The sequence below is a fragment of the Artemia sp. Qi Xiang Cuo genome, chromosome 15 (assembly GCF_049724085.1).
Source record: "Artemia sp. Qi Xiang Cuo chromosome 15, ASM4972408v1, whole genome shotgun sequence".
NCBI lineage: Eukaryota > Metazoa > Arthropoda > Branchiopoda > Anostraca > Artemiidae > Artemia > Artemia sp. Qi Xiang Cuo.
In genome coordinates this window covers 4,450,254-4,476,978 of record NC_142808.1, presented here as the reverse complement: position 1 = coordinate 4,476,978, position 26,725 = coordinate 4,450,254, and the positions used below count along the sequence as shown (strand labels likewise).

Genomic DNA, 26,725 nt, shown 5'->3' with positions numbered 1-26,725 from the left:
TACTAAACTACATTTTTTCGAACCTGGACTTAGTAGGAGCTAAAATATGGTTTATTTTGTTAATATTTCTTATTTTTTCGTTTTCAAAATTACTCTAGTTTTACTTTCTCTTCTTGCTCTAATCCTTATATTCCACTTTGTTGGTTTCGTATTCTTTCTTTAGGTTTCTGTCTGCATCAACGATGCATTGTTACATACAGGGGGAACATTTGCAATAATTTTCTCTTTTCTTTTCTTTGTCACTGGCATTGGACTTGTTTCCATGAAACTAATTTCTAATCCAAATCGTGTTTATTATAGACTGTGAAACAAAAAACCGAGTCATCCGCCTTAAAATACCAAGGAAATCAAAATGAAACTTTTTGCCAGCTCGAGTCATCTGATATTGCGAATATCTATTGTGAAAACCTGTTGACTTTTATAAACGAAGTGTCTTTGGCCACATAACTTTAAAAGTGCTACACAAATATTTAAAAGAAACTTTATCAACCTTCCTGTTGATATTTTCCAATCCTACCCTGAACAAATTTTTCTTTCACTTTTATCGTTTTTGAGGTTAATGTTGTTGTAGGAAAGCAATTTTTAATTTAATGCATTTACAATGTGACTCTTTTCATAGACAATAGGTATATTTTTAGTCTGTATATTATATCCCTTTCGTATATAACATATGTAGGGTATAGAATAGAATGTATAAGCATAAATGTATAAGAATATACATTTATGGTATACTAGCTCTTTCAAATATATGTATATAGGTATACAGCTCCTTCAAAAATGAGACTGACAGCCATAAAACTGGAAGGAATGACGTAGCAACCTATTCTTTATTGGTTTTAGATAACTGGATTGAAAGTTTAAATTATAACGGTATATAGGTACTTACGTATTATAGCGACCACACATACAAGTAAAGTTAGGTTAATCCTAATGAAATATACCAAAATATGGTGAAAATGTAATACTTTTCAATATTAACAAAATAATGGAAACTGTAACAGAGAATTATGGAAAGCAGGCCGCCCAGAACACATTCTATTAAATACCTAACCAAAGCTATATATTGAATATTTAATTAAAATATACGTGTATAGTAATTTATCTCGCTAAGACTAAGCTAATTATCTCCACTTACAGACAGAGAAACTGGTTTTACTCAGATCAAGAACAAAAAAATGTGTTTGCTATATTACGTAAGTACCGTACAGGCTAGATTTTTGTTAACTTTGTAATTGGATTTCACAAATGACCCTGAGATACGCTATATATTTAGAATATAATATAATTAGGAAGATACAAGTATAAAGTAGAATGTTTTAAAATAAAATAGAATAAAATAGGAAAATAAGATTGAATAAAATAGGAAAATAAAATATAATAAAATAGGAAAATAAAATCGAATAAAATAGGAAAATAAAATAGAATAAACCCGTATGATTAACTGCAGAAATTGCGTTTTAATACTCTGACTCTATAAAGAAGTTGATTGGAACCAAAAAAGTGTAATTTTTTTCTATTCTTTTTCAGCTGTCTCAGTATTTTTTAACCCTAAAGATTGTGATGCAGAGACGATTTCTAGCCCCATATACAGTTAAAACGCTGTGCAATGTGAAGTGATCACTAAAACAGTTGTATTCTTCTAAGATAAATTCATTTTGTTGAGGGTCACATCACCTCATAAGACTTAAAATACCTTATACGAGGGTATTTTTAAGTTTTATTGCCTTTTCAAAATACTGACTGCTTTTGCTAAAGAACAGCTATTGTATTATTATTCTATAATAACACTTGATTATGGTATAGCGCCTAAACTAATTGTATTAACGATTATTAGATTAAGTTATTGGATTTAAATTTCTAGTTGTAATTATTCATTGGCGATTTTAGAACTGCTTTGGCCGCATCATCCGTAAGTATTTACATATTTATTTATTTGTGGTATTTATATATGGAAATATTTGTTGCTAATTTAAAGGACTTTATTTAAAGAAATATCTAAGTGTTAAAATTTATTCAATTATTTTACTAGTAAATAAAAGAATCATTCCATGAAATTCTTGTCTTCTTTTTGCTTTACAAGTTTGGAATGTTTTTTTTTTTTGCTGAGTTCTAGAAAAAATACGGCTCATTCCTAAATTAAAACAAACAAAAATCATTGAAACTAAAACTGAAAACTTTCTAAAAAAAAATATCTTAGACAAATATTTAATACAGAATATCAATAGTATATTCTTTTGATATATTGGTGTGTTGCAGCTCGATATCCCATCACCTTATAAGGAAAGTATGTTCATCAATGTTTTTTTTTTTTTTTGTAACTGCGTTTGAAAATCCGGTTTTCCTGTGTTTTTCCTTCTTTAAATTATTGCTGTTCGCCGGCAACAAGAACCCGAATTACGCATCCAAATAGGTATATATACAGCAATTCATTTCTTTTTAGGTTAGTGAAGAAGTGAAAAACAGAATTCGAAACCCTTTTTTGCCTGGGTGCGAGTGTACAGACTGTAGCACATCAAAAAATTGTTGCCCTCATCTTGCCAAAGCAGCTCCAGCTTACAAAAAAAATGGAAGATGTCGGAAAGGAGGCGAAGCCATTTATGAATGCAATTCAAACTGCTTGTGCCCTCCTACTTGTGTAAACCGGGTCGTACAGCGGGGACCAAAGGTATTTATAAGACAATTCTGGATTAAAATTGAAATAAAAGCACTATATCTTCTAATGTAATTTGCGAGTGCGTCATTCGCCTAGTTGATTATCTCCATGAAACAGTAAGTAAAAAAATTACTAACAATTTTGATTTAAAATTTGATTAAAAGTTTGGTTTAAAATCAGTGATAACTTTGATTTAAGCCAATTTTTATTTAACTTGAGTTAACTAATCTTATATTTTATTTGACTTTATTTTAAAATACCCTAATACCTAAGTGGACTTGGGAATAATGCCTTGCCTGGGCATTTAATGCTTGCTCATAGGGATATTCTTTGAACATGACCTATAGAAACTCAAATAATATTTCAAAATTTTATTGGCAATGTAATCAGTTTTTGGCTGACAATTCTAATATTGTGTTTCCCGCTTCAAACAAGCTTTAAGTTAACACGACCAGGGACCAGTTGAAATATTTTTTGAGTTTTGAAGAACACCCAATAATTTTATATGGTCAGGTTGGCCACAGAAATAATTGGACAGGCAGCCCTCCACTCCTTTTCTTTTGACTTTTGGCCTCCGTTCCTTTTGGCCCTTCTCTACTTAAATAAAAGCAATTTAAATCCTTCCCTTTGGACCTCTCCCCAGATGTCCGGGCATGTAGGTACAGATGGTAGTGAGAATAAAAAGGCAAATAAGCTTCTAGTTTTCTGAAGGGTCTTGATGATTCAAAGTTCGTCAATCGATTTATCGTATCAAAATGTAGGACAAATTTGTTTTGGTCTACTGATTCGACGGGAAAATTATTGCAGACAGCTTCATAAATAATTGTCATATTCCTGCAAATTTTTGGAAATATCGGATAACCCCTTTTGTGTTGGGTGCGATGCAAATCTATAGAAAAAGTTGGAGTGCGTGAGATCTTGAAAATAAATATAGAGTTAAACCATTCGGCTTCTAATTGTATTGAGAAGTCTAACCGTTAGCTTAAAATAATATTAAGACCGTACTGAAAACTTGAAAACTTAAGTGGGTTTGGATCTTTCCTAACCTGACTCCCTACAGGAATTCCGTTATGACTGCTACAGGGTTCGGACTCGCCTATAAATTCCTATATTTTAATGCACTCCTATAAAATGCCTATATTTTGGCTAAAATCCTATTATTCCTATATTTTCGGCTGAAGAGCACCAAGAACATTGTTCTTGATTTGCAATTTTCACTGCTCGTTAAGTAAGCCAAGATGTGTTTTCTTTGCTTTTGACTCTGCTTGTAGACTGTGCTGTCTTTCGGTGTGGATCGATAATTATTACAACTATTGAGCTGTTAGTACCTAACTAATGCTTTGTGTTGGGATTAGTAAGCTGCTTCTGCCTGGGCTATGTTGTTGTGTTGACTTAGTAGCCTATATTTTGTTTTTTGTCATGTTGGGCCTGTCCAAAATGAGCAAATATCAGTATATAGTCTAGAAGTCTCTTCTTAATGAGATTGTGAGTTCTTGCGACTTCTACGTTTCCTGGCTGAATGCCATAAACGACTGATGTGAATATGGCCCAGTTTCGGATATATCCACATTTTTCTTTTTATGGCCTTTTAATCGCGGGATGCTCTTTTGAAGGTGATGCTTGGTAATTAAGTATGGGGCCTACCAAGTTCAATAGTTCATGGCTTGCTAAGACGGTTTGAAGCGGTAAAAAGGTTGGCGAATGGTGTAAGACTGGGAATGACCAGTACTCGTTCTTTTGAAAACTCTGCTTGAAAAATCTTGGTTGCACAGCTGGGGTTGCTCAGCTAAACCAACATGTGCGATCTGCAGAACACAAAGCCGCAGTTACTGCTCAACTACATCCACTACAGCTTCACCTGACTGGACAATCTCAAGTTGATGAAACAACCAAGGATAAACCCTTAGTTGGTACAAACATGTTTTGTGAGCGTGATGCCGCTTATAAAGCTGAGTTAATATGGGCACTTCAGACGGTACAGAGTTCCATGTCTGCTAACTCTTCAGACCGTATTGTCGCAACCTTCCATGTGATGTTCCCCGGTAAGATCCCCGACGGAATGTCCCTATGTGCGAAGAAACACACGTATCTGATCACCGATGCGCTGCATCCTTACTGTAAGCAAATGCTTGTGAAGGACATTCTTTCATATTTTGTACTAGAATATGACGAGACAACCAACAACGCTGGTATGAAAGAGTTACAGACACGTGTTTGATATTGGTCCTCTTACGGAAGCGAAATATAGAGTAGACATTTATGCACAAGTTTTATGGACCACGCGACAAGTGATAACCTGTATAGGAAGATCATGTCAGCCATTGGGTAGAAACAGTTGCCACTTGAAAAATTGATCACGCTTGGAGGTGACAGACCAAACGTCATCAAAAGCGTTTGGAACAAGTTCAATGCTAAAAAAAAGAAAGTGACAGGAAAGGGAATGTTGAACATAGGTACTTGCAACATCCGTATAATTCATAACGCTTTCTTGAAAGGTCTTCCGGTGTTCAGAGAAGAAAGTTCCGACTTTGTTATTCTTGTGCATTCATTTTTTGACGGCTGGCCTGCACGTTGTGAAGACTATCAAAAGTGCCAAAGGAAGAAGTATGTCCCAAGCCGCTGGCTGACGATCGGACGTGCCCTCGCTAGAATCATGCAGCAATGGCCGGCAATCTTCTTGAACTAGTACTTCTTGAACTTCGTGCCGAGAGAGAAAAAACTGAAGAATCTTCTGTCTACTCCCAAATTTCTGAAGATTGTGGCTTATATCAAAAGTGTGACGATGAAGACCCAACTCGAGTTTGTTCTAGCCTCAGCAGAACTGTTTTTGAGTTTCACCCAACTGTTCCAGAAAGAAGAGCCTCTCATTCATGCTCTTTTTTCAGAGATCAAAAGACTAGTTGTGACGCTTTGCGGACGGGTCTTTACTCCAGATTTGTCACCAGAAATGTTGAACCTTGCTGAAAAATTTGCAGAAAAGTCCATAGTTTCAGAAAACGTGGAACGAGCTTTCGGTGAGAAAGCAACACTGAAAGACAAGGCCATTTTCTATGTCAATGTGCGAAAACATTTTATTGTGGGTATTCGCCGTATTTTGAACAAATGTCCTCTGGAAAAGGATGGTTTTCTAGAGGCTTTACGCTGTTTCAGTCCGACCAACATGAAGGATTCAAGAAGCATTGCAGACATAGTGGTTGTGGCACGCGAGATTGCAATTGGAGTAAGCTCAGACGTCGCCCAGGCTAAGTGGCTGGTTTTGTGAACGGAAACTGGACCCCGTAAGGACATAACTCTAATCGATCATTTTTGGAGCCATTATTTTGGACTGGTGAATGAGCGCGGGGACAGCAAGTACCCGGAACTTACCAAGCTTATCAAAACGGTGCTGACGTTGTCTCATGGCAGCGCAGATGTTGAGCGTGGGTTCTCGCGTTCTGGTAGGATTCTCGGTGAAGACCAGGCCTTGATGTCTGAACGCGTTCTGGATGCGAGACTCATGGTATATGTCACGTTGAGGCTTTATGAAGGAAAACCAGAACGTTTTGTTATTACAAAAAAAGCTGTTGAATCTTGCACGTTCCGCACGGTCTCGGTATCAACAATATCTGGATGAAAAAAAAGAGCTATCCGAGAAGGAGAAAGCAGCTTTCGAAGAGGACAGCAAGCGGAAGTTGCAGGAGGTCCGCGAGAAAAATAAAGAAATAGAAGACCTGGAAGGCAAAAGGAAAAAACATAGAGCATCAGAGCAAGAAAAGAGAACAGTAGCAGATACTCTACTTCAGGAAGCGACTGACAGAATGAAGAAGGCTGCCGAGTCCCAAGTGCTCCATGGACTTTGCCCTAGCTGTTTCTTTGCTTGAAGGAACTTTGAAGTCCAGAACAAGTGAAAGAGAGCAGATGGTGGAATCTGTGAGAATGGAGCAGTCTCTTGCAAAGAGATAAACTGACCTCATATCGAAATTGATGCCCAAGAAGTGGCAAGAGAGATTCCAAATATTTTACCTGTATCAGTCGATCGTTGGCACAGTCTGTGTATCTGATTTTTTACTGTTTTTTAATATTTGTACAGTTTGTATATGAAATAAAAAAAGTAAAAAAGTAAATGCAAAAACTCGGGAAATGACGAATTTATGTTACCAGTCATCCCACGCCATCTACCACAGATCTGACCCTAAGGACTTCCGAATCCTATATTTGAGCCCGGGAAATCCTATAAAAATAGGACAGAGCCTATAATTTGAAACGAACCGACCTGTCCGAACCCTGCTGCTAATGAATGCTTGTTTGAGGATGAATGTGTAATATATTGTATTGAAACATGAAGTGTATAACATGCTAGGGTGTCAATATTTAAAAAAAAAAACTTTCTGGGCAAAATAATTTGACTTTTGTGCGTTATATCGTGCTATCCTAAATAAATAATTGTTTGGAGGGCCTTTCATCTGGTCTTAGACAACTCTCCCATATCTTTCCATTGAAGGTGAAGGTTGCTTGTAGATTTAATTCCTTTATTTTCCTTTTGGGGTTTTTAAAAATAAAGCACTAGTCTTCTTTTTATGTTGCCATATTGATTTTCAGTAATGTACCAAGAAACGCGAAAATGTAATCTGCTTTTGAATTTGTTAAATGGCAACTTGAACAAACATATATGCATCAATGAATAAGGAAAAACAAAATGAATAATAGTATATACTGAATAATGTATGAGATGATGAAGAATATAATGAAAAAATAATGTATTAATGAGTAAGGAAAAATAATAATGAAAAAAATAATAACATATAATGAATAATGTATGATATGAGTAATATAAATGAAAAATAATAATGTATTAATGGATAAGGAAAAATAATAATGAAAAAAGAAATTTTGAATAATAATGTATTAATGAATAAGGAAAAATAATGAATAAGGTGTTCAATTTTTAATGAATATCCTTCCGTGTGCGTTTATGCAGCTGTTGGTAGAAGCATGTGCCAAACTAAAATAGAACCATTGATGAAAAATCAACGAAGAGAAGATAAAAACACCTGTTGCTAAACAACTTAGCAAGGAGTAGTTATAATTAAGGAGTCTATATTTAATAATTATGTCTATGTTTAATAATCTATATTTAAACCATATTTAATATATCTATATCTAGGAATCTGTATTTAATAATCTATAATTAAGGAAAATAATAAGAAAGTTTGAATTTATTGAAATCATAATTTCAAACAATCAGAAGGAATATATTTGAAAAGTGTGGTTTTCAGACATGGACCGACCTAAAATGGACATAAGGATAAACATTTTTTCGTTTGATGTTTTTGGCGCTTTAAAATTTAATTTGAATTCTCGGTTAGGTTTTTTGGTTTATTGGTAAAATTGACTGTTCAGTCTCATAATGCTTTACTATATTTGAAGCCGTTTCTAAAGTTGTCCTTAACCAAAAATATCCCCTATAGTTAATAGATAAGTTTGATTCTTGTTCTTTTAATCAAAACCTTCGGATATAAAGAAAATAAGCCTAATCATAATACTCACTTTTGTTTGAAGAGAATGCTATTTTTCTTCATAATGGTGATGTGACGCCAGTCCTTGTACACTTTTTGTCAAAAAACTTCTTACCCTAAGCCAAAAACAAACTTATTGTTATTATTTTTATTGCCATGGGAAGACTCACCAAACTGAGCTGTAGCTCAGGCTGGACGAGCCCAATGCTTCAGAAGCCCCCCCCCCCCAAAAAAAAAAACAACAACAACAAAACAACGAATGCTTCGGTGATTGTAGGGTAATTTCACCATTCTCACCATGTACCTTGACCATTTTCAGCACAAGCTGGAGATTCTTCTACTGGACGCCTTCTTAGTTCCACAGATGTTTAATAATTTTTTTTTGTAAATTGGGAAATAGAGACGATTCTGAAAATGTTAATTGCCGTTATGGCTTCAATAACCATTACTATTTCAGACGCTCTATTTCGTAGCAGAAGTTTGGAAAACCTGAGGTTAAACTTGGATATTAATGCCTTCTGTGGCAATTTGGCTCCGGCCTTTGCTTCCTTCGCTATCACATAAGGTACAAATGTCCCTATGCGTATTTGTTAGTTCCTCCAGCCTCTTAGCTATCTGCTCTTTTCCGAACATTTAAGCTTCGACTTCTGTTGCAAATAAACTAAGTGATAACGTTTTGTCTTTTAATTTAGTTTAGGGACATTATCGTACATTATCATATGGTTTTCTGTGGTTTTGCAGTGCATCTGTATGACAAGTTATTGCTTTATTTTGGTGGAGCTGTGCAATTTTATGATCTGTTCTATTTCTCACCTTTATGGCTGTCCTAAATTACCTTGCTGTTCTTTTGTCAGTGTGGTAATATTAATCCTTGGCATCAGTAGTTCCCCATATTAAGCAGTAGTAGATCATGTGCGCTCATAAGGTATTTTATTTTCCCACTCCGTATTTTTGGTCTTTAAAGGTTTTAGTCAGCAATGTTCAGTGCAACAGCACTTTTTTGCTATTTCCTCTAAAAAGTTATACTGGTTGAAGTACTACGCAATTTCATGCGCGGTTTGCAGTTCTACAGTACTCTGGTGTGATCGTTAGGTCGCCAAGCCTTCGCAACCTTGTTGAAAGGGTCACGTGTGCATAAATTTTAGTCGAGTCGACCCAGACCACATAACAGTATTGGTCGAACCACTGTTTAACTTAGATTCATGATGATTTTTTCCTTATTTGGTGGCAGTGGATTGGGGAAGCTGTAGCTTTCCGCGATTTCTCTGCATAGTGAGCTTTCTGGCACAACAAATAAATCAGTTAAGAGCCCAAGATATTTTGTCATGCCCGTTTAAGGAGGTGCCACGGTGAGCCCCTTAGTTAATACTACTGCTTCAGTTTTTTTCAGAAGCAAAATGCGGGACAAAATATTTTGCTTTTAGTCCTTTTTTTGCCTCGATGTTTATTTCTTAGGTCTCTTTGCTCTTCTTCTACCTTATTTAAGAAGTTTTAGACCCTCTGAATATGTGTCCCAGTCTCCTTAGTCTTGATTTGCAATTTCTCAATAGCCTTTATGTAATTTTTTTTCTCTAAGTTAATTCCCAAGTTCACCAACTGCTAATTTACTAACCTTTCTCCATGGCTATCAAGGGGGAGACTTCATTGTATTTCTTCCTGCTTTCTGCAAGGAAGGCTGCCACCAAAGAAGTTGGGAAAAGATCACTGTCTGAAAACTTTCACGGTCAGAAGATTTGACACAAAAACAAGGATAAAGTGTTATTTACCGTAGTACAAAGTACAGTCAATATGTCACAAGACATTAACCGAACGCATTTAGCTTAGATTCAAGCCAAATTCTAATAAAATTTGCTTGCTTCATTGTCGTCGTGGTGCCCGATCTCTTCACTATTATTTTTTCTATTTACCTGTAAAATAACAAAAAAAAAACACAAAGAGAAAAAATAACTTAAAGTAATATTAAGAAAAATGATAGTAAATTAGTCCAACATAATATATATGAGTTGGGACTTTCTTTTGTCGAAGCCTCGTTTCTTTGGGCCTTTGCTTGTTCTTCTTTAATTTTTTTAATGCAGCCTCTAGCATATTTTTACCTATTGCAATAAAGTCTTTATTCTTAATGGCCTTTTGGAGACTTCAATCTGCATCCTGAATTTGCTTCTAAATAATTTTGCTTTTATCATATCACCCTTCTTCTTTTTCCAGAAGATTCTGTTTGAGCTCTCGTAGATTAAATTTTTCATTGGCTAGTACCTTCTCCTACTCTCCCTTGTTAGGTCCCTCCTCTGCTAGTTGTTTCCCATCGTTTTATTTGGCTTTGTTCACTTTTTTCGCCACTAGATTTCGTCCTGTAGCTTGCACTGGTGTCCTGGGCTAGGTGAAGCAGCTCGTTTGTTATCAAGAGTAACTCAAGTTGGTTTTTGGACATTTTTATTCCGTTCCAAACAATCATTCTAGTGTTGAGGATCTTGGGTCCCATGGCTTTTTTTTATCTTCATTAAGTAATATTGCCGATTTAAGAAACGCTCATTCAACGTCTGTCTTGCCATGTGAAAGGCTGAGGCAACTGTTGTGATCTTGGCGACAGATGGATATTTTGCTTCATCAGACACCGCTTTCTTGGCAAAAAAGGGTTCATGAACTCTTCAATAGGGGAACTTCCATTGCCAAGAAAAGGATTATTATCTGACTGTAAAAGCCTTCACTCCTGGTGCAGACTGTCGACAGGCGATTCCAAAGGCATAAATCGGTCAATCTTCGCAATATCATTTACACTTATTTCTAGTTATTTGTTTTCTGGCAAAAAGTAACGAAAACACTTTAAAACCGATCCTGAATCCAAAGGTGATTTCTTCTGAATATGCTTTAACGCCGCAACACGAGAGTCCTTAGCTTGTGACATTGTGTCTGCTTTCCTCTAGTCTTTCAAAACGTCACCTACTACGTCAACACTTCTATACTTTCAGTAGACAGGTACTATTTGTTTCGGTAAAAAAGGCTCCTTTCAATCGTATTCTTTTTTTTTCACCTCGACTAGTGCTTCTGGCTTCATACATCCGCCCATCAAACGAAGTATAAGGCAAAAAATCTGGTGAAACATCTTACAGCTTAACGGATTTTTAGTCTGAAATATACTGAAAAACTTGTGAAGGCTTTTGCAATTGAGATGACGAACAACAGAAGAGGTTTTGTCTGCGGTTCTTTCAGTATGTCTGATATTTTCTTGTAGCCACTTAACTTCCTTGTGGATTTTGAACGGGAAGGTAAATGCTTTAACATAATATCTTTTAGTGCATTGTTATGTTAGAGAATACACATGACAGCATAAACCAAAGTCAACCATTGAAACCCAAGGTGCTTTAGAAATCTCTGTCTGAGCCAAGATAGTAAAGCACAACTAATGCATTTAGCACAAAATTTTCAGAAAGCAAGCATAATATTCAATCTTACTTCAGCACATTAAACAGAGGTTAGCTTGCCAGTTGCATTTTTTGCTGACAGCAAATAGTGGCAGAAAACACATATCCTCATAGCCAAAGTCTACACAAAAAAAAAAAAAAAAAAACTTAAAAGAGAAGGAAGTAATAGATTAGGTACAAAGAGCTAGTAAGTACACAGAATAAAATGGATCTAACCACACTATAAAACCTTCTGACGTTTTGTTAGAGATGTCTTGGTGTCAGCCCTGATAAGTCTTTCTGCTTTCATCTCCTTATCCTCATGGAAGCCACATGGGTAAGAAAATAGCTTGTTAAGCTTGTTTTTGTTTTAGGATAGTTTCCTTTGACCTTAGGACCGCTTGTGCCGGCTGAAGCATCCAGGAAATGTTACGTGGAGTCACCAATTATTATTCAGAATTGCTGCTTTGGCGATATTCTCCATTTTGGTTAAACGAAACGTGCGCCAAGGCTCCTTTTGTGTTGCTTTTGATGCACATCGACGATCTTTTTGTAACCGCTTAATTTTCAACGTTCTCCAGAGGTTCGATTTTTCAAAAGCCAAGGCTCTTTTTTGTTGCTTTTGATGCACATCGATAACCTTTTTGTAACCATTGGATTTTCAACGTTCTCTTGAGGTTCGAGTTCTCAAAAGCCAAGGCTCCTCTTTTGTTGCTTTTGATGCACATCGACAATCATTTTGTAACCGTTGAAATTTCAGCGTTCTCCATAGGTTCGAGTTTTCAAAAGCCAAGGCTCCTCTTTTGTTGCTTTTGCTGTAACCGTTGAATCTTCAACGTTCTCCAGGGATTCGGGTTTTCAAAAGCCAAGGATCATCTTTTGTGGCTTTTGATGCACATTGACAACCTTTTTGTAACTTCAACGTTTAGAGGTTCGAGTTTTTAAAAGCCAAGGCTCCTCTTTTGTTGCTTTGATGCACATCGACAATCTTTGTAACCGTTGAATTTTCAGCGTTTTCCAGAGGTTCGAGTTTTCAAAAGCCAAGGCTCCTCTTTTGTTGCTTTTGATGCACATCGACAACCTTTCTGTAACCGTTGAATTTTCAACGTTCTGCAGAGGTTTGGGTTTTCAAAGGTCAAGACTCCTCTTTTGTTGCTTTTGATGCACATCGACTATCTTTTTGTAACCGTTGAATTTTCAGCGTTCTCCTGAGGCTCGAGTTTTCAAAAGCCAAGGCTCCTCTTTTGTTGCTTGTGAATCACATATGATGCACAATAAATCTTGTAATCCAATGGTTTGAGAAGGATAGGATATGGCTCCCACACAATTTTCGAACTAATTTATTATATTGGGAAGAAATTGATGCAAAATCTATCACTTCTTTTTTTTGTCAAGAATATGGGCACCGAAAACCAGTATTCTTTCCTGCCAAGTAATCTAGAAGCTTGTATCCTGTCTCATTTGTATCTGAGTTTTCCCACTGCTTGTGATGCAAGTTTGTATCGCCTGATAATATTAAAGTACACAATCCACCAGTTCATTGACCTTCACTGCCTAGTAATAATGCACTTTGATCTGCCCGCATTTTTTTTTTTTTTTTTTTTTTGCCTAGCATACTAGTATTGAGCAATCTTAAGGTTGTGATGAAGATACAGTCTCATCCCCTACTATTGAGGGAAAAGTCGTACATTCATTTGTTCAAGATTGTTTTGTTTACTTCTTGTAAAGCCGTTTGAGAAGCATGCTTCCTCTCTTACCAATGGGGTATCAGGCATTATGGTTCTCAATTTCTTCATCCAGGTTCAAGTGAATCCAGGTCAGTGGATAAGTAGAGGTATCTTCAATGACACGAGGTCTGATTTTGTTTATATTCTACTGCCCATTTAATTTTTTTTGCAAGCCAACATAGGTCTAGCTAGCCTTTCTGGTAGCTCACAGAGGGGGATGTTCACGCCGAAATTTGCTTTTGAGGTGGTTGTTATTGTGCTACTCCCGGATACCTTGGCTCAGCACCAATTGTCTCTTATTTCACCAGTGCTGTTATTTTTATCTCACCGAACCCTGATTGAGTCGCCCTCCAGTCTCGGGGAGAAAATGTGTGGACAAAACAAACGATTCTTTTTTCTATTGAACTGTTCAATACACCTATAACACACAGTTAGCTAACTTCTTTCAAACTTTCGTCACGACTCCTTATCTTGTTGATATAAGTTTCGTAGAATCAGCGAAGCTTGTTTTTTTGTTTTTTTGTCCGGCAAACTAAGCCTTTTCTTTTTCTTTGTCATTGCCAGTACTAGCATAACCACTAGGGATATTCACCCATCCTCAGGACTAGTTCTCTTCCTCAGGACAGTTATGGCCCCGACATTCATGGTAATTGTAGATAGGGCTTGCTGATATCTTTTTTCCCTTTCTAAACGAGCCTTTCTCGGTGGTGTCCAGACGTCTACTAATATTTTCCTCACTCCTTTAATGACCTCACCCACAAGCTTTGGCAGGCATTCTTTGACCATCAACGAAGAGAGACGGGTTATCCACTTCTCTATGGCTGTCGATAACGAACATCCTTTCCTCAGAAGTAATTCTGGCCTGAGAACTTCCTTCTCCCGACTCATATTACTCCTTAACGTTTTTTTTTTGGAACCGTGGTCGGTGTTTGAATCGGTGTGCGTGTAACTGAACCCCTGTAACTGAACCCCCGTGTAACTGAACCCCCGTATAACTGAACCCTGGTGTAACTGAACGACCGGGTAACTAAACCCTCGTGTAACTAAACCCCCGTGCGACTCAACCCTTATGTAACTAAACCCCCATGTAACTGAACCCTCGTGTAACTGAACCATCGTTTAACTGAACCACTTCACCGAAGCAGGTAATTAACCTTTTTCAAACCAAACGATAAACAAATACGAGCGTAGAAAATACCACAAAATGAAAACAACAAAATAAGCTAAGTGGTAAAAAAAATTACAGTATGTACATGGTGAGAGCCGCCAATTATCCCCCCCCCCCCTGCTAAAAACATCCCTTAAGGAAAATACCCCGCGGAATATAACACCTTACGGAAAATACCCCCCTCCCAGAAAATACCTTCCCGTGGAAAATTTCCCTTCCTCCCCCCCCCCCCCAAAAAAATACCTCTTGCAGTTGGCTAGTCTCCAATCACTTTCGGCTTATAAAAAAGACTAGAAATGCCCGGGGATTATCAAACAATTTCTACCTCATCCTCCTGTCGTCTCTCCCTTAGAGCTAATTCTGTATTTATTTGAAGGCTCAATGAGAGCTGAGATGTTGTGGCATCGAAATGAACCCTTTGAGATATCTCCCTCTCTTCCTAACTACAAAACAATCAGATAACTCCATTCCAGAAATTTCAGTTCCTTTTTAAGTTCTTTTTATTTGTCTATTGCTTACAGATAGTATTTGTCATTGGGAAACATACGGAAAACTTTTGTGTGGGGGTTTTCTGGAGGATCTTTCATGAGAAGAAAGCATTTGCATGGAGGGGGGGACAAGATTTACACATAAATTCCTTTTCCACTTCCCTTGGAACTTCTCAATTAAACTAAAGAATTACGTGACTCAGAGAAGATTTTTAAATTTTGGAAACCATAATTTCCGCGAGGGGGGTATTTTCCAGGTGATGAGGTCTCCGTGGGCGAAGGAGGGGAAATATTTCGCGGGGGGAGGGAGGTAAACGCTTAGACTCGTAGAAAGTGACAGGGTGAAGGGAACCCCAATTAACAGACATAATAAAAGATAAATAAATCTGGATTTAAGAATTTATGACGTCCGATTTTCTTTGTTTTTGTGACAAAAAAACAGAGCATTTTTTATAAATCATCTTGACAGTAATTTATATAAAGACCCAAAAAAAGCAAACAATTCCAACAAGATTGAACATTTAAAGATTCTAACTTGTGTTTTACCCAATCTAAGTACGGTGGTTGAGTTGCACGGGGATTCAGTTGCACGGTGGTTCAGTTGCATGGTGGTTCAGTTGCATGGTGGTTCAGTTGCACAGTAGTTCAGTTGCAAAGTGGTTCAGTTGTACGGTGGTTCACTTGCATGGGGGTTCAGTTACATGGTGGTTCTGTTACATTGGGGTTTACTTAAATGGGGTTGAGTTGCACGAGGTTTTAGTTAAAAGGGGTTCAGTTGCATGAGGGTTCAGTAGCACGAGGGTTCAGTTGCATGGGGGTTCAGATACACGGTGGTTCAGTTACAATGGAACCGTTAGAAGCATCCAAGGATCCCACTCCCCGCCTCCAAGGATGGTCTTTGAAGTCAATGCTGACTCTGTTCGAGTCTCATTCAGTTTCTTTTTTTAAGGGCTGAGAGGCCTCAGGTTCAAAGAAAGTTGACTTAAATAAAAGCTAATCAAGTAAAACCTCTTAATCCACGATCATATCTTCCAGGGCTTGGGGATCCATAATTTTAAACACTTATCATTAGAACACACTTACTTGGGCCTGGTTTGTCAAGTATTGTTTTGGAAAAATGTCTGAATTCTCTGTCACCGGTTTGGCTGAAAAGGCTTTCTTACCTTTTCTATGGAAGTTTTTCTCAATAATATTATATTATCTTTTTGGAGATATGCCTCCGTTACTGCAGTGCTCTTATTAAAAGTTGTGTTATTTATTATTATTTTTTACCCTTTAGTTTGCTGCTAATGATACAAAATCTAAATCTGCCAAAAGTAAAAGAAGTAAGTTTTATACCGGTGGTTTGCTGCTGTCTTGTCTGTGTGCTGGATCTGGCTTCTTAATTCCCTTTAAAACTTAAAAGTACAATTTTTAGCTTTGGACTATCCCGTACCTCCTGAAGTACCCAGAACGTCCAAGAATAGTCTCGAGTCATATCTTTAGCTGTATAACGTGTTTTTCCCAGTTTGGTTGTGAAGAGGTATGAAAGTGTCAGGTCCCCCAAAAATTGACCCTCTTGTCCAGGGGAACAAGAGGGGTCTTTAGTTATGCTGCGCGGTCCCCCAAAAGTTGACCAGCTAGAACTACGACGGGGATGTGTATTTCTGGTTTGAAGTTTTCTTCACAAAAGGTGGAATAGAACGAAGGGGTCTTTAGTAGTTATACTGCGTGGTTTAATCCTCGTCACCAATACAAGGTTTGGGAATCTTTTTATTTTGACAAAATTGCGTGTTTAATACATTTTCCACGTTTCAAGAACATCTCAAGAACCAAATGTCAATCAGTTCAATATTCATGCTGAGTTCACACATGCACATTTTTTTTGTTAATTTTCGACGAAACAAAAATAGAAAATTGCTTTCGTATTTGTGGGGGAGCTGTTCTCATCAAAGCTCATATAAACAGGTAAATTTGAAAAAATACATACGGCATCCAAGATCTCGTTTAAATTGTTGGGAAATTCCGAAATTTTGGAAATTTTTGGAAGTTCAGGCAATCCACCATACTATTACTGCTAAACGACGCATATTTTTCAAACCTCGCGTTTTAGTATTTTATTTGTAATGAATTCTTCCAATACTCAATATTTTGAGTTAAATAAAACTCTTTTTATATCACTACGATCATGACGTTAGGCTGCTAAAAACTCAAGGAATGATATGACACTAGACAACCTCTTACCCAGGTTCTCTCCCTAGGATAGTGCCAACTGAACTCACTTTTAAAGGAATTAAAAGGCGGTTTTGCAGGGATAACCACTATCGAATAACTATTCCAGGGGATGATCCATGCTTTATAAAGCTATTCTGCAAGGGCTCTGTAGGAAGTACTTCCTCATGCAGTCAATCCAGCCGCACTCTGTTAAACTTGCTAAACACCTTGTTTTCGTATCATTAAGTTTGTAGTTGCTAAAATGTCAGACCTTAAGGATTACTCCATACCTAACTGTTTGTAAATACTTTTCTTATTTGTATTGTTACAGTGCTAAATTATCTGGATAAATTTTCTGTTTGCTTTAAGTTTCCCTCACATGTTCAAAACTGGATTATAATTTACCCTTGAAATTAGTAATAAATTTGTTACCCCTCCCGCAAAAAAAGCTTGTGTTGCTGATTTTGGGTGCACATAAATTGTTTGGTAGTTGCGGGTTCACTGGTAAAAGAACACGCAAATGTTCTTTGCGGTTCTGCGGACTCTTTAATTGCAATTACGACTTATCCCTCCTCTTCATTCTTGTTGGAAGTAATTCAGAATTAGTATATAGTCTTTCATTTTCAGGCAAAGTTGTCTTTATTTAAAACTGAAGCAAAAGGATGGGCCGTAAAAGCCCTGCAAGCCATACCCAAAGACACCTTTGTGGTGGAATATATGGGTGAAGTGATTACTTCAGCTGAAGCCGACATAAGGGGCCATACGCGTGAGTATAGATTTGAAAATATTTATAACCGTCTTTAGCATTCAGATGTCTAGTCAAACTGTTTCAGAGGGCGTTAATCTAGGATTACTCTCTTGACGGGTTTTGATGCTCTATTCTGATAATTGTGGATCAACATTGAAGAAGCAATGCATGTGCATAATTGAATATGAAAAGGACATTATAAAAATGGAACAGACTAGCAATTGTTGTATCTTCTCAGCATTCGTCTGCTGAAGAATTAAATGTTCATCACTATTCAAAAAATGTACAATAGTAATAGACTTCTTAAAGGAAAATACGCATAAAATTGAGCTCGTCATCATGACTGATCGTCAATACATACAGGTTTCAAATTTCAGTGAAAGGTTCAGACTATAGTGCAAATGACTGAACGTAGCTTATGATTTTAGTTGGATATATTCAATTCTAAAAAGTTACATTTCTGAATTCATTTGAAATCTTTTGTGGACTAAACAGAAATCAGGAGATTCGCTACATAAAACATCAAAATCCTTGCTAAACCCAAAATCTAAAATATCTAGTGCATTGGCTAAAGAATAGTTTCAATTTTTTGTAACGCCTTTGTGAAATTGCTTTTTTGTGTGACACCGACCTCTTTTAAGAAAAATAATGCAAAATCAGTAATTTTTTAGAAAATATTCAAGAAGTAATGCTTTGATCCAAAAGTAGTAAGTTGTAAAAGTAGCACTTAGGTGATATCTCTGGCAATCCTGTCTGTAACTGAACTTCACCAGTCCACTACTAATAAGATATATAAAAAAAACAATTAAACCTGTTTACGTGTGACATGTCCACGCAATATTTAGAATATTAATTCTTTATTATCTTTGTAACATTCAAATGATTGCTAGAACTTACGAAATAAAACCAAACACATTCGTGTTATATTTCTTTTGAAATTGATAAGACATCGTTAGTTACGGATTTGTCACTCGTTGTATTGCAGTGAAGTTTCCGTAGAGCACAACTAAGGGGGTTGTGCATCTTATAAACTTCCTACTGATAAAACTATAGTGATCGTTGGTGCTTCTTTTTTTAAAAGGTAAAATATTAGGATTTACCCATTTGCCATCTGTTGCATAGTAAAGTTTCCGTAGCGCAACCAGGAGGGGTTTAGCCTCTCTTCACCTCCTACTTGGGAAATTCAAGTTTTTGATTCCGTTTTATTGAAACCAACTGATTCTCCTTGTTTTTTTTAGAGCTTAAAATAATTTTTTTTTAACGAATGCTTTGATTCAAAAGTGTAAAAGTAATATTTTAATGAAGAAAACATTAGGATTAACCAGTTAGGTATCTGCTATGTAGCAGTAAGGTTTGGCTATCATCAAAATTGGTTTTGGAATGAAGCTGTAGTAGGTGCTATGAATTTTAATGGACTTTACCTAACCGAACTTGTGTTCATTCCGGAACGAGCCCTAAAGATTGGACCAAATCAGGCCGGTCAAAGTGATAAATTTTGAAAAATAATAATACATTCCGTTTTGTTAGGTTGTAAGAATCCATTTTAGTCCCTTCCTTGTTTTGGCACCCAATGGCTTTTGCATTTCATTTGACTAGACAAATCCCAAATATTCATTCTATGCTAGCACTCCTGGCCTATAATTGCTCGGTCATATATCGAGGTACAAAAACTCAATGCTCTGGTATTCCATGTTTCTAGGAATATGGCGACCAAGCCAGGGGAGCACACGCTCAGACTGTGCTAATCAACTCTAAAAAACTTCCCTACTCCGGGCTAAAGAAAAATAAATCGTACTGTCCAAGAAAACTCACATTTATAACTTTCAAGCCAAAATATTTCTGACCAAAACTCTAAAAATCAACACAAAGAAACACCACTATTTCTACGACAACAGGGAGAGTGCTGACTGGGGGCACTTGGAATGACCAGTTTAATTTCAAATCATTGAATTTTTGAAACACGCTCCCAAAGCATGGGCTTGTTTTTACCAAAAATAGCTTGCAATGTTTTAATCACAGTTTATATAATTATCCAGTAAGTTTACCGCAGATGATTACTGGCTCTTCATTCTCGGTGCGAACAAAAAGCTCCTCCCACTTATTTGTGCACTTATTGTCCACTTATTGGTGAGCCAGCCAAGTGGTTTGTCAGTACTTGTTCCGTTAGTGATTATTCTTTGTCTACCCGTGAAAAGATCTAATGCCGCTTATGTTTATAAGTTCTCTGGAGCACTCGCACCTCGGTCCGGGTTTTTATAATGGGTGAGATAGGGAAAGATCATACTGCTAATTATATAAACTGTGGTTTTAATTCACTTTTACTCAATATTAGACGAAAAAATCAAGCATTGATTTTTAAACTGAATTAGAGGACAACCATGCTGATCGAGGGACATGGAATGATAGATTTAATCTTGAATTATTCAACTTTGGTAACACACTCCCAGAGCATGGCTTAATTTCGTTTAAAATGACTTGTAATGGTATGACTCACTATTGCGAAATCTTTCATATATCATGAACTTCTTACGCAAATTTCACCGTCACTTGACCCCTTCCAGTACGGTTGCTTGAAGAGATGCAGCACGTCTGTTTATTTAGTACGGCTGTATCGCCTAGTAGTTGAATGGTTGGAGTTAGGAAGTTCTTTTTCCGATTTGCTTCTGGTAGACTACCGAAAGGTATTTGATTTGATTAAGCACCCTCTTGCCGCCCAGAATCTCAAGTCAATTGGTGCCCGTAAGCACATCCTCCTATTGGTAGTTGATTTCTTACGTCCTAGGTATCAAAAAGTGCACGCCCTTTTTCCCGGTGATATTGATTCGGAATGGCTTGAAATTACATGTGGTGCCCCACAAGGTACCAAATAAGCAGCTCTTCTTGTTTTCTGGCTGTTATCAACTACGTCCTTTCTGGCTTCGACGATCCCTTTACATTCGTTGATGATTTGTCTGCGCTTCATAAATACCACGTAAAGGATTTGCAAGCTGTAGCCCAATTTGACCCAAATTTTTTCGATCAGTCTAAATCACAGTGTACTGATAACAGTCTTCAAATTAACAAGAATAAATCAAAGGTCTTCAGGTTTAACCCACTTAAACGCGATTTTACCTGCCCCGTGACTTTGTTCCCTTCTGCTTGGAGTGCGAGTATCTTGGGCGTCATCTTTAGTAAGGACTGTTCGTTCTCTATTCACGTACAAGAGCTGGTAAAGAAGGGGCATTATGCTATACGGACACTAGTGGTGATACACCGCCTAGGTTTTCCAATATATCAACTGAAAACGGCGTAGCTCACTTTTATTCGACCCATCCTTGAATATGCGTGTCCCGTCTGGGGCCCGCAATTTCATCACAGATTATTTAAGTGATGATTTGGAGGGGATCCAGGAACGAGCTGTAAAGGTCATTTTTTGTGACAAATATGTAGATTACAGCTCCGCTCTGAAGTCACTTGAAATACGGAGCCTTCGTGATTGCCTTTTTCAGCTGATGATTCGTTTTGGCCAGTTGTTATTGTCTAGTACTGTACATCAGGCAATATTACCACCTGAAATGCCTGTCTGCGCAAATATCAAAAACAAGAGCAAGCTTATGCCTGTCCTGTGCCGCACAAACAAACTCAGTAACTCCTTTGTTCCTTTCTTTACAAGTGCTTTTAATAAAATGTAGTGAAGTGTTTTTCATGTAAGAAACAGTGCCTTTTAGTGCATTCTTTTAATGTGTCTATGACAGCTGTTTTCATTAAACTGATTCTGATTCTGAAACTAAAAAATAACTCATGTATTAAGTTTGAAACAAAATTAAAAGACAAGAATTTCAGTGCCATTAAGATATTTGAAGAACAACGGAAAAGGGAAAAAGCAATAAATGAAGGACGGACATATATTTGATGCTAAAATGTTTAGCGTTTATGACGCCCGACACGCCCTCACTAAGATAACTGATTACGGTCCTATTTCTCTTGGTTCAAATATTAGCAAAAGCACAAAAGTCGCCTACAAAATATCAAAATTTCTACTTTTTCTCTCCTCCTCCTTGTATAATGTCTAAATTTACGGTTTACCGACTCCGGTTAGCCCAACTTGGCTGATGATGAATCGTAAAATATTTTTTCTTTAGAAGCTTCAAAAGAAGATCACAAGATTTTGTGGGAGAGAGATGTGAATGTAAAAAGTGAATTGTTAGTGATATTAAACACCCAATGGCTTGTTAGGACTTCTATCAAAATTTTATAATTTTGTTCTTCTTGTTTCCCAAAAAAACTTTTACAACTTTCACAAATGATTTACAAGCCGCCAAAATTCCTTTTCCTTTGAATCGCCAATCACTTCTCACGTGAGGTCTATTAAAAATTCCTTCTTTAAGCCTAGTTTCACTTAATTGTGGAAAAAGTTTTTTTTTCTGTTCAGTGAAGCTTGAAGTTCTGCGTATTGTTTTGATAAGCCCAGATCATGCACCAAATCATTTAGTTCAAATTGAAGAATCAAACAGGGTTTCCTTGAAGTCCCAGGTCCAAAGTTAGGATCAAATTACCATCTTCGGATGCGTCCGAAGATGGTAATTTGAAACCGATAATTACCAATATCGGTTTCGGATGCGTCTTCAGTGTCAGTATCTCTTTAATGTCAATATCTTTCCAATTCACTAGTTAAGATTGTATCGACAAGGGTTTGCCATGAGGCAAAGATCGAAGTTCAGATTATATATTAGGGTGTTCAATTTTATGTATTTGCTTGTTTGGTTTGCGTGTTTGTTAGTCAATAGCAGTATTCAAAATGATTTGAAGGCTCCGGCTGCACCATTAGGACAGCAAGTGGCATAGAGCTTATGTTGCCTTTCATCCAGTGATCAAGAGCCATATTAGAACTTACACATACAACGTGCGGAATCCAGCTTTTATTTTGATCACTGACTACACCCGAAGTACAAAAGCAAGAATTTTTCTGTTCTGTGAAGCTTGAAATAGCTAGATCAGGTACGGCTGCAGAAGTTGGCGCGGGCATTTGGTTCGGAAATCATGAAAATTGGACGATTCCATTTGTTTTTATAAAAAGAATTGGGACCTTTTTGTGGTGGGACCTTTTTACATGCAGCTAATTAAATAAAAATCGGAATTGTTTCTAAATATAATAGTTTTTTATTTGTTAGTGAACCACTGTGGAACATCTCTTAACGCTTCGCGACAGTAGTGACTATTTGTAGCGTTGTCGTGTGTCGCTTTTGGACCATCGTCTCGTGATTTGTAGTTATTTTCATTATGATTGTGTAAATTAGGGCAGTCAATGGCACAATCATCTCGGATATTACGCATAGAAACAAGTAACCTCAAATATTCTCATAGTTTTAGTTATATCTTTTGAAGTATCTGTTGGAGTAATTAGTGGTGTAATATTCTGATGAACCCCAATGATGGTATGTAACTTCCATTTGTTGTATTGATAGATAGATAGATTTATTTTCCATATACAATGCAATGGTAACAGTACAATCTATAAATTCCCACAATAGCTCCATGACTTGTAGGAGGGGGATTATAAATCAGATCTCATAACATTAAACGCTTAACATGTAAAGCATTTGCTTCATGAAAATGGAGAAAAAAATAAATATGAGGAAAGATAATTAATGAAATTAGCTTTATCAAACTGTAATTAATCACAACGTCTATAACTTATAATGTCACTGACAATAATGATAAAAAAAAAGAAAAAAAATATTATATAACACTATATCTGTCAAGGAAAAATTAATCATATGGAAATTGAATGATTGTATTTGTTTCTATGTTTTGTCACTGAGTTTCTTCGTCTATTATTCCAGCTAAATCGTATCTCTACCTTTTTCCTAATTCAATGTGAGTATCCGCCAATTTCCTCATTTCTGGCACTATTTCTGTGTTGTTTTTCTTTTTTTCTCTCTTAAGTACATTTGAAAATTTTTTGGGGTGCTCACTAAAATTCTTTTTTTTTTATTGTTTTTTCTTCATTGAGTCTTTCCTTTAGTTTATCTGTATCGTCTATCATTGTATAATTTTCTCATTCTAATTATTTTAGCAATCATATAAAAATAGCTTCTTTTAATATTTGAAAGTCTTTAGCAATGGATCAGTAAGGCTGCATATTCAGTTTTGCTTTATTATTCATGTAGGATTGAAGTCTAGTCACTCAATAGCTTTCTGGCTGCCCATTTAATTCCGCTTATTTTCCGGAGTGGAAGATATACAGATGCACATCTTCATTTTCTTTCTTTGGCTGAAGGATGAAAGTATAAATTGAATATATTGCCGACAACTGTTGTAGTGTTTGGAAGATCCTTTGTATGAGTTTCATCAATTGATCATCTTTTTTTCCCATCTTTCCTGTCGACTTTCTCTTTTCTTTCCCTTTCTTTTTTGTCCGCTTCATCTTTCTGCGCAATATAATTTATGACTTGCATAAAATGTTACGAGTTTACATTTTTGTGACCTCCGATTCGAAAGCAACTCAATACTGCTGCTACTATTTAGGTGCCCTTAATTTATATTTAAATTAGTGATTCTTATCCCTCTTCTTGTGTATGTATTTTTTTAATCTTTGCTAAATTGGTATAAAAACTCTATGCTAGGTATCTTCATAAATATCTATTTCTGTGGGTCATCATGTTCACTGGTCTCAATATTTTCTATATGCATTAACCACTGCAATGTGTGCTATTCTTTGACTGTCCGATACAAAATGATCCTTATTTCGATTCTGATATTCTGTTTCATGAAATAACTTTCTGACTTAGGTCTTGTAAAATTCATCCCACCTTTCTTTTTTGGGATCTTTATACCCGTGGTTGTGGTGTGAATGGCTCCACTTGGTCTGAACTTTTTCTTCTTTGGGATCTCTATACCGGTGGTTGGGGTGCGAATGGCTCTACTGGGTGTGAACTTTTTTTCTTACCGGCTGATGAAAATGGTGTCTCATCTTCTTGGGATCTCATTAGAATGTTCCTTACTGGAGTTCCGAACAAATAAATATCGAATGAGTCTTCTCTGATTTACTGCATGAAATTTACTCAACTAATCCTAGTAATCCTTTATTCTAGTAATCCTTTCTTCTGAGAGATCTTAACCTTTCTACTCTAGTGTGGATCTCAGATACGGTTACCAATATTCAGTTAGTGCCGTAGATTCTCCAGAAACTGATGAAGCGAATATCAATACAATTCGCCTCAGAAAAAAATCTCCAAAATGCGTGATAAACTTCCGAATTTCCAATGCGTATAGTCTATAGGAAGAAAGCTCTCATAGATTTATTAGGACTCACGAAGATATTCTTATTGAATTAGTGAGACCATAAAATAAACATGGCACAACCACCCTTTTTGCAAAATTGAAGACTTTAACCACACATATTAAATTGCAACATCAAACAACAGTTTCTCACTAAAGTGCCAAAATTTATGACCTCCGAACTGGCAGGGTACAGGCTTCTCGTGCCTTTAGCCTCTCTCCCTAAGAATTGCAATTCTTTTCCAATTTCAGTAAAAAGCTTCCCGTTGCTAGATTTTGGACAACTAGGGCATACATATTAAGCTACTCTTTCTAGAGCTAGGTGGTTCCAGTGGATCCGAAATTAGACATTTCTTGTTCAAGTGTGATTATCTTCGTTAATTAAAACAATTGAAATCTCAATCAAATCTGAAAAAACCTATTCTTGGTCCTTAAAGCAGCTTCTTATTCAATTAACTCAAAGGAGTTACCGCAATAATTGTCTCACTACAGAATGGCGATATCCAATACACTTTTGAAGACTATCAGTGACGCGAAAACTAATACCGTGAATTATCGTGATACTTGACACTGATGAAGCGAATCTCAATATAATTCGCCTCAGAAAAAAATCTCCAAAATGCGAGATAAGCCTCTAAATCCCCAGTGCGTATATAGTCTTTATAGAGAGAAAGTTCACATAAATTTATTAGGACTCGCAAAAATATTCTTAATGCATTACTGATACCATTAGATAAACCCGCCTTAACCACCCTCTTTCGCAAAATCTAAGCTGCATTACGCGTATTAATTCTTCAATACCAGCAGGTTTTCACTAAGCTGCCAAAATAATAACCTCCAAACTGGCAGAGTACTTCTAAAAGACAGGATTTTTCACCTTCCTTTGCAACTCACATCAAGTTCCCTATGATTGGCTAGAAACAATCTTTAACTTCTATATCCATTTACTAAAAAGGAATCTTAAATTTCATTTAGTTCAGGATTATTTTTAATTAAGTGTCTTTTTAATATGATTAAGTTATTTGTTTGGATTGTTGTTCTAAGTGAATGTGGGCCTCTCGGCTATCTTTTAGTATAAATTCATATTTAATAGTATTGATCTCTCTTTTTTTTATGTATATTTATATTTATATTTGGATCCTGGACTAACTGCTACTTTCATATTATTGTTGTATTATTGTATCTTTGCCGTCGTAATTATCTTTGTATTGTAGCGTAAAATTTTTTATTGAATCTTTGTCTAGGCCTAGTTTTTCGAGCTTGTCTCCCCATGGGCCTATATCAATTATATACATGTATATGTTAATAATAAAATGATTGATTGATGAACTTCAAAAGTATCCTGAATAGTCTGCGCAATTTACGTAATTTAAATAAGTAAATTAAATAAGCACTATCCTCGAAAATATGTTGAATTTTACAAGTCTCTTCAATTCTGTACGATTTGAGACTATGTGTCAAAAGTTGTACTCTGTTTCTAATCTCATAAACCACGTAAATCTCCCACAAGAATTTCTTTCTGTAATCAAGGAACTAAATTTCTTGTGTTTATCCCAAGTTTATCGTGAACTGGAGGAAGAAGGAGGGTATACTTC

The 26,725-nt window shown here is 36.4% G+C and overlaps 1 protein-coding gene across 5 annotated transcripts in view; it reads left to right on the top strand.

Moving 5' to 3' along the window:
* The window catches only part of LOC148943250 (histone-lysine N-methyltransferase SUV39H2-like), a 70,542-nt gene that overhangs the window by 26,870 nt on the left and 16,947 nt on the right, over nt 1–26,725 (top strand). For all 5 annotated transcript variants that reach the window (XM_089101037.1, XM_089101034.1, XM_089101033.1 and 2 more), the window contains exons 5-6: nt 2,441–2,665; nt 17,750–17,888. In XM_089101037.1, coding sequence (XP_088957163.1) covers nt 2,441–2,665; nt 17,750–17,888 — 364 coding nt within the window. The remainder of the gene's footprint in view (nt 1–2,440; nt 2,666–17,749; nt 17,889–26,725) is intronic.